Below are 10,831 nucleotides of genomic sequence, written 5' to 3'. Positions count from 1 at the left end.
TTAGGCACTGTGTAAATTGCTGAGGAAAGTGTGACCACTGTCGTCATTCTACAAGAAAATGAATTTACTTGTACTCTAAAATCTCAATCACGAGCTGATGACGACTGTTGTTGATGCAATGCGTATTGACACGTACAATGCTGGTGCACGCACGACCCCCAGTGGACAGTGCATGAATGACAGGCTGATTTTTTTAATACGCTGCACCTGCATGGATACCACGTGAGCTGTCCATTAATTAATGGCCACTTAAAAACAGGTTGTGACAGCTTGATGAGGCGGAAATGACAGATGACTAGACAACAACAGTGCTGACAGCATTATACATATAATCACGGTTGCGCTGTATCTAGAGGTAGGTCTTAAACATAAACAAACGTCTACCTTATTAAGACAATGTACTGTTTAAATCGAGACTTATCACTTAAATTACTGTTGTATGCACAGTTTCAGAAATGAGTAACGATGTAACCAAGAAAAAGGGAAAGGCAGTCGGGGAGAAAAAGACTAAAAGAAAAGCCAAGAGGAGAGAGACTTATGCAGTGTATATCTATAAAGTTTTGAAGCAGGTAAGTGTCGGAAAATGTGCTTTCATGTATTTTATTTTATATTTTTGCTTGGTCTCGTTTTAAAGACCTTAGTTTCGCCCATGCGCAATTAGGCTGGTGACGAGATTATTTTTGCAGATCTATCCTATCAATATATTTTAACCCAGTAGTTTGAGGCACCGCTGCCTCATTCTAAGTACCAAAAATAAAATTTCCATCCAAATCGATCAGTTTAAAATAGACATCTGTTTTTGCATGGGCTGCGTCTCAATCGACTTTTTTTTGTCACCCTTCCACATCTGTGGTGGAAAGTGGCAGAGCTTCAACGCTGTTTCTCAGACCAGGAGATATCCCGAAAATCTGCCTTCTCGTGAAAACGTTGCGCTGCTAGACGTTTGGGCCACAAACTAATATGAACACTGTATAGAAAGGGGAGACTCAAGAACATGATGGTGTTTTCCTATAAAGTCAACCCATACAAATAATGGATGTTTATGCCCACAAGGTGTTAAAACTATCTTGAGTTCTCATAGATTATAGCATACTTCAACCTTTTGAGGTGTTTTTTTTTTTTGTGCTGTTAGTGTTTCTGTAGTCTATATATTAGTAAAGGCCAAATGTATTTTTTGGGAGGGGTGTAGCTAAGGGGTCTTTAAAATTCCAAATCTGTCTAAATGATCCATGGTATGACCTTAACATTTCAATATATGTCAGCTTAGACCCCCCCCCCCACCCACAGCACTAACTACTTGCTCTAGTTTAACTTGATGACATGTGTTCTTTGTCTCTAGGTCCATCCTGACACTGGCATCTCCAGCAGAGCAATGAGCATAATGAATTCCTTCGTCAACGACGTGTTTGAGCGTATTGCAACTGAGGCATCTCGTCTGACCCAGTACAACAAACGCTCAACCATCACCAGCCGAGAGGTACAGACCGCAGTCCGACTCTTGCTACCTGGAGAGCTGGCCAAGCACGCAGTGTCAGAGGGCACCAAAGCTGTCACCAAATACACTAGTTCAAAGTAGAAAATGAGTGCATCAAATGCTGCAAGAATGCAATTAAGGCTATGGATGCACCACTAAGTATAAGTTGAATCATTATTTTTGGAAAATAAATGCACTAAATTGATTTTTTGGGGGGGGTTTCCCATGATTAAATGTTTCTGCAATTTTCATTTTTTGCCACTAGATGGGACCATTACTCTAGTTATATTTTGCTGTCATTTTCAGTCAGAACATGAATACCCTCATCACAACATTGGCAACCTCTACCTAGACCCTGTGCAGGTAGCTCAATTTATGTATCTGCACATATCTAATACATGGGCTATCTAATGTAAATAAGCTGTAAGTGCAGGTCGCTGTTTTGCTCAAGCTATATTAAGTATAAATGGAGTCTTGCAAGTTAATGCTATACTATGTTACAAAAACTGTAAGATACAGCATAGAATGTGCAGATGTTCTGGTAAAAGATAATCTAGAGCAGGGTTCCCTCCCAATTTAGTTTTTTTCCCCCTAGTGCTACACCAGTCCTTTTTGCCCCAATATAGAGGGCAATTTATTAAAGATCTATAGCAGGGGTATTTAACTCATACACTGAAGTCTAACCTGCTGGCTTCTGTTTAACCTGAATTACACACACCTGGTGTCCTAGGTCTAAGTCAGTGCTTGATTAGAGTGGACTGGTAGAGGGGGAAATCAATAGTTTAGGCATGTCATAAACCATCCAAATGGCTAAGTGTTTACACAGGCATCCCAATTATTGGCAAAAGCTCTGATTGGTCGAAAGACCAGTTAGTGAATAAAAAGATCAGAATTGGTTTACCTGTCTAAGCGTAGGCCTTTTCTGAGCTGTTGACTTTGAAAGTGGAAGACCATCCAAAGGGAATGCAAGGGATACAGCCTTATGCTTACATTTTCAAATTAAACATACATCTAGACTATAATCATAAGATGTGAATTTGCTGAATAGTCTTTGATTACTGCATAATAACACTAATGAAGTCTAATTAGGAGGAAATGGAAGTCTTTACAATTAGGATAATGTTTACATCCTGACATACTTCTATGGGTTATTTATATAAAATAACTATTACCCTTATCAACAGCCCAGAAAGTCAAGCAGCATTCATTGTTAATGGGCTTGTATACCAGACAGTTCCTTCTCCCCTCTGTCACACTCATGGTATCCATCTCAGATGTTTTTTCCTGATGTATTGCTAATGACATCTATGGACCTATTACCATGGGTGTGATCTGGCCAGTAGTGTTTTTGTAAATTATCATTATAGCCATTTGTGCGACTGCCTGGGTATAACCCCCCCCTCCCTAACCTCTTAAGATCCTTACTCCAGCCCTGGACTTTGCCTCACTCTCCACCTCTTTGTACCCATTGCTGTCTCCTTTAGGGAGTGTTATAAACACATTATGGATGGATACATTAGTGACTGCTGCAGAAGCACCGGGCTCGCCTGCCTTGTTTTGGTGCGAGAGAGAGCTGCATCATTAGAAAATGTTCCACTTGGCGGGGAAGCGCGTATTAACTGCACTTGCAATGAAATGAGGTTGTGATATATGGTTAAAGTTATAGAGGGACTATTAGGTTGAAATATGAACCTCTCAATTGTCATAATGAAGCAGGGGCTATTTGCGTGCATGGCGATCAGGTCGTTATAGGAGACAATTGGAATCCGTAACGACACACTATACATTTCAGGGCCTAGGCTAGGTAGTGGGTTTAGGGTTTAGAAGGGGGTGAAAGTAATCATGCCTTCACAGAATGGTACAGAGCTTCCATCACCCAACAATTCAAATTCATTTTTGTTCCCCCTAACGTTTCTAGCAGCAAAGTGATGAGATAGGGACCGAGGTTGGTTGGACTGCATCCGGCATGTCTCGGTTTAGGCTCTTCTTTAAGGACTTCGATGGACTTCCCTGCCTTTGTTGTCATCACCAGGCATTTGTGGCTCTATAATAAAGTGAAAGTGCACATGGGAAGTGCCAGGTTATTGGTAATTGTATATAGGAATAGAAATATACACTGCTCAAAAAAATAAAGAGAACACTAAAATAACACATCCTAGATCTGAATGAATGAAATATTCTTATTAAATACTTTTTTCTTTACATAGTTGAATGTGCTGACAACAAAATCACACAAAAATTATCAATGGAAATCAAATTTATCAACCCATGGAGGTCTGGATTTGGAGTCACACTCAAAAAGTGGAAAACCACACTACAGGCTGATCCAACTTTGATGTAATGTCCTTAAACCAAGTCAAAATGAGGCTCAGTAGTGTGTGTGGCCTCTACGTGCCTGTATGACCTCCCTACAACGCCTGGGCATGCTCCTGATGATGTGGCGGATGGTCTCCTGAGGGATCTCCTCCCAGACCTGGACTAAAGCATCCGCCAACTCCTGGACAGTCTGTGGTGCAACGTGGCGTTGGTGGATGGAGCGAGACATGATGTCCCAGATGTGCTCAATTGGATTCAGGTCTGGGGAACGGGCGGGCCAGTCCATAGAATCAATGCCTTCCTCTTGCAGGAACTGCTGACACACTCCAGCCACATGAGGTCCAGCATTGTCTTGCATTAGGAGGAACCCAGGGCCAACCGCACCAGCATATGGTCTCACAAGGGGTCTGAGGATCTCATCTCGGTACCTAATGGCAGTCAGGCTACCTCTGGCGAGCACATGGAGGGCTGTGCGGCCCCCCATAGAAATGCCACCCCACACCATGACTGACCCACCGCCAAACCGGTCATGCTGGAGGATGTTGCAGGCAGCAGAACGTTCTCCACGGCGTCTCCAGACTGTCACGTCTGTCACATGTGCTCAGTGTGAACCTGCTTTCATCTGTGAAGAGCACAGGGCGCCAGGTGTGAATTTGCCAATCTTGGTGTTCTCTGGCAAATGCCAAACGTCCTGCACGGTGTTGGGCTGTAAGCACAACCCCCACCTGTGGACGTCGGGCCCTCATACCACCCTCATGGAGTCTGTTTCTGACCGTTTGAGCAGACACATGCACATTTGTGGCCTGCTGGAGGTCATTTTGCAGGGCTCTGGCAGTGCTCCTCCTGCTCCTCCTTGCACAAAGGCGGAGGTAGCTGTCCTGCTGCTGGGTTGTTGCCCTCCTACGGCCTCCTCCACGTCTCCTGATGTACTGGCCTGTCTCCTGGTAGCGCCTCCATGCTCTGGACACTACGCTGACAGACACAGCAAACCTTCTTGCCACATCTCGCATTGATGTGCCATCCTGGATGAGCTGCACTACCTGAGCCACTTCTGTGGGTTGTAGACTCCGTCTCATGCTACCACTAGAGTGAAAGCACCGCCAGCATTCAAAAGTGACCAAAATATCAGCCAGGAAGCATAGGAACTGAGAAGTGGTCTGTGGTCCCCACCTGCAGAATCACTCCTTTATTGGGGGTGTCTTGCTAAATGCCTATAATTTCCACCTGTTGTCCAATCCATTTGCACAACAGCATGTGAAATGTATTGTCAATCAGTGTTGCTTCCTAAGTGGACAGTTTGATTTCACAGAAGTGTGATTGACTTGGAGTTACATTGTGTTGTTTAAGTGTTCCCTTTTATTTTTTTGAGCAGTGTATAACTCCACTATAATAACCTGTTAAAGGGCCCAATTAGACCCTCGTTCCCCGCCCTGTTTCCATGGTCACCACTTATGACTAAATAGGTCTTTAGATGAGTGATCTGACGACTGTCAAAAACCACAGGTTCACAATGAGTCATTCCATGTAATTTCAGCAAGCCAGGACACCCACCATCTCAGATTGTTCTGAAGTTGTTTCTGTAGTTAGAAACATCAAGATTGGCATTCCTGAAACATTATTGTATTTTATCTCTGAGAAATTAACCTAATTGATTGCACCCAAATTGGCCATTTTAATTGATAGGATTCAGATAATATTAAATTAATATAGTACCCAAAATCTGATTTGGACCAAAGTTCTTCCTACCATTGAGTAAGACAAGAGGAATACAAAAATTACAAAAATCCACCAACACGGGTATAAGCATTAGGTTGCTAAGAGAAGGACAGACTGAATTGCTTTCATGGAGTACTGGCTTGAATTGTGAGGATTACTATACAATTTATTTTAGTAATGAGCCAAATCTATTGGTTTTCTACCCAAATTTGCAAATGAAATGTTGTGATCTATTGAAAAAAACATATGAGACTGCAAAAATGTGTAAGTGTAGCGGTAAAGCAGGAACAGTGGCATCTAATGGTCAATCTGGTACACACTACTTCATGGTAAATAATGCAAGCGACTTCAATTACTAATGACCAGATTCACAGGGAATACATGACATAGTATGGAGAAGCAATACTCCAAGCCACAGCTTCATACTCAAACATAGAGAACTGATACTGTATACTGGTTGTTGGGGTGGGATTGACATGGGGTGTGGGGGTCCATAGGTGGCTCTTGACAACAACAACAAAAAATATTCCTCAAGTCTTACTCATTGGTAGGAAGAAGTTTGATACAAATCGAATGTTGGGTAATATATTTATTGAATATTATTTGAATCCTATAAATTTAAATGTACAATTTCGATGCAATCAATATGAACTGAGAAATTAGGCTAATTATATTTCAACAAAATAATGTTTCAGGAATGCTAATCTATACTGAACAAAAATAGAAACGCAACATGTAAAGTGTTGGTCCCATGTTTCATAAGCTGAAATAAAAGATCCCAGAAGTTTTCCATAGACACACAAATATTATTTCTCTCACATTTTGTGGACAAATTTGTTTACATCCCTGTCAGTGAGCATTTCTCCTTTGCCAAGATAATCCATCCACCTGACAGGTGCGGCATATCAAGAAGCTGATTAAACAGTGTGATAATTACAGAGGTGCACCATGTGCTGAGGACAATAAAAGGCCACACTAAAATGTGCAGTTGTCCATGTAGACCTTCAAACAACATCAAATACCAACCATAACTCTGTACCCAATACACACCCTTACATTTCTATATTTTGTGCCATCTTTGGACTTTTTGTCCATTCATGTTTCATAAATCAGCAGTGTTTCTGCTGTTATTATCTGGTGGGCTGTGGCCTGTTACAAGATACGTTAGTATCCAGAAAGGTTTGGACACATGCTTTTTATATAAGTCATTATTTTGGGAAGAAGTTGGATATCAAGTGGTGGGTAAGTTGGTTTACGGATTGCTATAGGGAAGAGTTGTTCCATAATTGAACTGCATTCCAGAATTATATGGTTCAAGGGTTCCTTTGCTTTTCTTTTTACACTCATATTTATTTTGTAAATCATTTTAAGATGCTACTACAAAAAAATGTAAACCACTAGTAACACCTTAATTTTTAAGTATATAGTAACCAACCATGACTTATTTTCCATTCACAATGGTAATGTCTTTTGTTCCACTTTCATTACTAATGACTTTCCTTACGGTGGGCTTTATTACAGAAATAAATACTCCTCAGTTTCATTAGCTGTCCAGGTGGCTGGTCTCAGACGATCCCGCAGGTGAAGAAGCCGGATGTGGAGGTCCAGGGCTGGTGTTGTTACTCGTGGTCTGTGGTTGTGAGGCCGGTTGGACGCACTGCCAAGTTCTCTAAAACAATGTTGGAGGTGACAGGTAGCCTAGTGGTTAGTGTTGGACGAGTAACCGAAAGGTTGCAAGATCGAATCCCCGAGCTGACAAGGTAAAAATCTGTTGTTCTGCCCCTGAACAAGGCAGTTAATTCAGTGTTCCTAGGCAGTCATTGAAAATAAGAATTTGTTCTTAACTGACTTGCATAGTTAAATAAAAAATCAAATTCAATTCTCTGGCAACAACTCTGGTGGACATTGCTGCAGTCAGTACACCAATTGTGTTGTGCACGCTCCCTCAACTTGAGACATCTGGGGCATTGTGTTGTGACAAAACTGCACATTTTAGAGTGGCATTTTATTTTCCCCAGCACAAGGTACACCAGTGTAATGATCATGCTGTTTATGTGCATGGATTATCTTGGCAAAGAAAAAATGCTCACTAACAAGGATGTAAACAAATTTGTGAACATTTGAGAGAAATAAGCTTTTTCTGCATATGGAACATTTCTGGGATCTTTGATTTCATCTTATGGGACCAACACTTCACATGTTGCATTTATATTTTTGTTCAGTATAATATTTCTGTAACTACTGTGTACTTTCCATTATGTTCTCATGAACATACTATCGGGAGGCAGGGAGGGCTATAGCTAGTTTAATTCCCTCCACTGTGTAACGGCATGATTCCATAGTTAGTAGTACTCAAAACAGCATTAAGAGCCTGGTAATCAGAGGGAACTAATTGCATAAATGAAGCGAGCCAGAGACACATTAGGTCATTAGCTGTTTTCAATATGTCCAGTCTCTGTCATTTTGAGGAGGTTGACCACAATGCAGAAGCCCCGTACAGATAGCTACTGATAAAAAACAGTGAGGAAGTCAAAATATTTAGAATGTCCACAGGGGGGCTATAAGGGCAGGGAGGGTTACCACATAGATGTGTTTCTGTCGTCCCCCACTTCAGCAAAAAAATGAGAAAAAGAATGCCCACCATTTGAGAAATGAATTTATCGAAGTCACTGTCTTTTTCCCCATTAGTAAGTGTTTAGTTCAGCGTTTTAAATAATTGCGTTACCAGGAATGATATTTAAAATACATTTGGGAGTCAATGAGGCGGGAAAGTGCCTACATGTTTTGCTGATGACACCCGGGCCATTTGGAAGACATCAAAGTAGAGAGGAGGTAGCCCAGATGCATATTATAAACTCATTATGGGTATCATTTAAAAGGATGTACTCTACTCCAGCAGCAGAAAACAATATTCCCAGTCTCTCTCTAGTAATGTGTGTTTGCAAAGTCAAAACTCTTAGAGATGCCTTCAGTTTAATGTGCCATCTATTACCCCCAAACTGTAACATGAAACAAATGGCATTGATTTCCATATACCAGACTTGTCATTAAGGTATAGTATAAGATGCGAATGTGAGTCAATGTTTTCTGATAGAAAAGAGAATGAGAAGAAAAGGTACTCCAAAATACCATCATGAGTTCTTCCACAAGTACTAGTGCAATTCAGATTAGTATAAATCTATTTTTCTCTCTAAGAACACACAAGCAGTCAGCAATTGTAGAGAACCCAACAAACCACTATAATCTATACACAGACATAATAATGTAAACTGCCAAACAAACCCCAGGCTGCTAGAACAATTAAATGCTAATTATTTTAACTATAATTTCAAAATGTCTGTGGTAGTTAAAAATTATCTTTAGATTTCACTCCACAAAGACACACCTGCCACTCAAATAAACCCATCTTTACTATTAAAAACCTCAAGGTACAGTAAGTAGTGTTAATGATGGGCAAGCACAGTGTATTCCAGTCTGGGAAATTGAAGGTTTATCCTTCAAAGGAAATGTGTGTCAGATGTACTGAGTACTGAGTAGACTTTAAGAGGCTTAATTGTGTGCTGTCCCTCTACCATCATAACACTACTACCCATGGGGTTGAGTGAACCAGCGGTGTCCAAGTCACTCGTTCAGCCTAATGTTCTTTAAATGTAGAAGCCATGTGGATACAGAGAGTGTTCATGGTCACAAATATAGTGGGCTAAAATACACATTTTTACAAACCTTTCACCAACTATGCCACTGTAGAGTTAGTGATTGTATCTTGTAATTTTGCTTTGAGGTGAATGGATGGATCCCTGATCAAATACAAAGCAGAAGAAGAGTCAATGAGTATTTCAACATGATCTTATTAGTCATACAGTAAATGTCAAAATAGTGCCATTTAACCATTGTAGTTATATCACCAAAGCTGACATGTAATATGTCTGTTGCATGTCACTTGTTGTGACATTACTTGTGTCATTAGAATAAACTGTTAGATACAGTATAGCACTGGAGTAAGGTTTTGCATTTGCAGTAGATTCACTACAGTGAACTAAAAGACCCTGCTGGTTGCTATGGGGATGAGTTCACCATCCATTGAGTCCCATGTAGAAAGAAGGTACTTGACCATGTGTTATTTTCACCCTATCTTTTTTATTTATTTTTTTTTATTTATTTTACCTTTATTTAACCAGGCAAGTCAGTTAAGAACAAATTCTTATTTTCAATGACGGCCTGGGAACAGTGGGTTAACTGCCTGTTCAGGGGCAGAACGACAGATTTGTACCTTGTCAGCTCGGGGGTTTGAACTCGCAACCTTCCGGTCACTAGTCCAACGCTCTAACCACTAGGCTACCCTGCCGCCCCTCTGTTATTGTAGTGTGTGGTGTAAGCCCAGCCACTGGGTCAAAACACAAAGGGGCTTTGCCCTGCAACAGTAATACTAACCAATGAAAATACACAAATGTGATTTTATTACCTTTAAAATCGTATATGATATTGTGGCTCAAATCGTAGATGTTACCAATAACACACTGGTTCAAACAGTTTCTTCTTTTGAGAGTCTTTTGACACAGAACAGCAGTGGCGACATGGTTGACCCTTTGGCTGGTGTCTACCAGGGGAAACAAAGTTGCCATGTGAGGGATGGGTAAAAATAACCCTTCTGCTCATGCTGCAGGGAGGCTCTCTTATAAGATATCAAAACAACTCAACTGAACAGCTGGGAGGCAGAAATTAGGCACGAGCCATAACATAAAGGGAGAGAGAAACAGAGAGGTGACAGAGAGAGACCAAAACAAGAGAGTCTACCAGACCTGAGAAACTACCCTTACTCAGTTTCCTACACCCCACAGTCCTATCCTGAGCATGAAGCCAACCAGTCATTCATTCATTCAACATGTAGGGAGGAGGAAGTTTTGTCTTCATCCCCACGGCCTTGTGTTCCCTCCAGCTGGATGAGGACCTGCTGGAGTTACACAAGTACAAGAAGCAGCTGGCCAGCCACCAACTCAACGGTTACATGCTGAAAAAAGAGGCCAGGGACAGGATAGATCCCGCACCTACGTTAGACCCCCAGCTGTGTGCCATGACTTGGTCAAACAGAATCCTCTCTACCCGGGGGATGGGCACGCTGTGCAGCCCTTCTTCCCCTGGGGCATCACGTCAAATCTGATCATTGAGCCTCAGGGAGGGGACATGCACGGGCTGTCCAGGTGAGAAGGTAAGCCATATGGTCTTATTCAAATATTGCAAAAATAATTACAGTGAACCTTGTAGTTAACTCACCAAAGTTAACATAAGTTATGTCACACCGTGACATTAGTTATACTGTATGTCATA

The 10,831-nt window shown here is 41.3% G+C and overlaps 1 protein-coding gene across 1 annotated transcript; it reads left to right on the top strand.

The window, feature by feature from the left end:
• The first annotated feature begins 278 nt into the window (after positions 1–278).
• On the top strand, positions 279–1,628 carry h2bk1 (H2B.K variant histone 1). Its single transcript, XM_036986121.2, has 3 exons — positions 279–355; positions 448–569; positions 1,340–1,628. Exons 2-3 carry the CDS (start codon positions 456–458, stop codon positions 1,574–1,576), a joined length of 351 nt encoding a protein of 116 aa, XP_036842016.1. The 5' UTR covers positions 279–355; positions 448–455; the 3' UTR covers positions 1,577–1,628.
• The last annotated feature ends 9,203 nt before the right edge of the window (positions 1,629–10,831 follow it).

Source organism: Oncorhynchus mykiss, chromosome 8, assembly GCF_057628025.1.
Source record: "Oncorhynchus mykiss isolate SJ-2025 chromosome 8, ASM5762802v1, whole genome shotgun sequence".
NCBI lineage: Eukaryota > Metazoa > Chordata > Actinopteri > Salmoniformes > Salmonidae > Oncorhynchus > Oncorhynchus mykiss.
The sequence above is the reverse complement of the archived record's forward strand: the minus strand, read 5'-3'. Positions and strand labels throughout refer to the sequence as shown.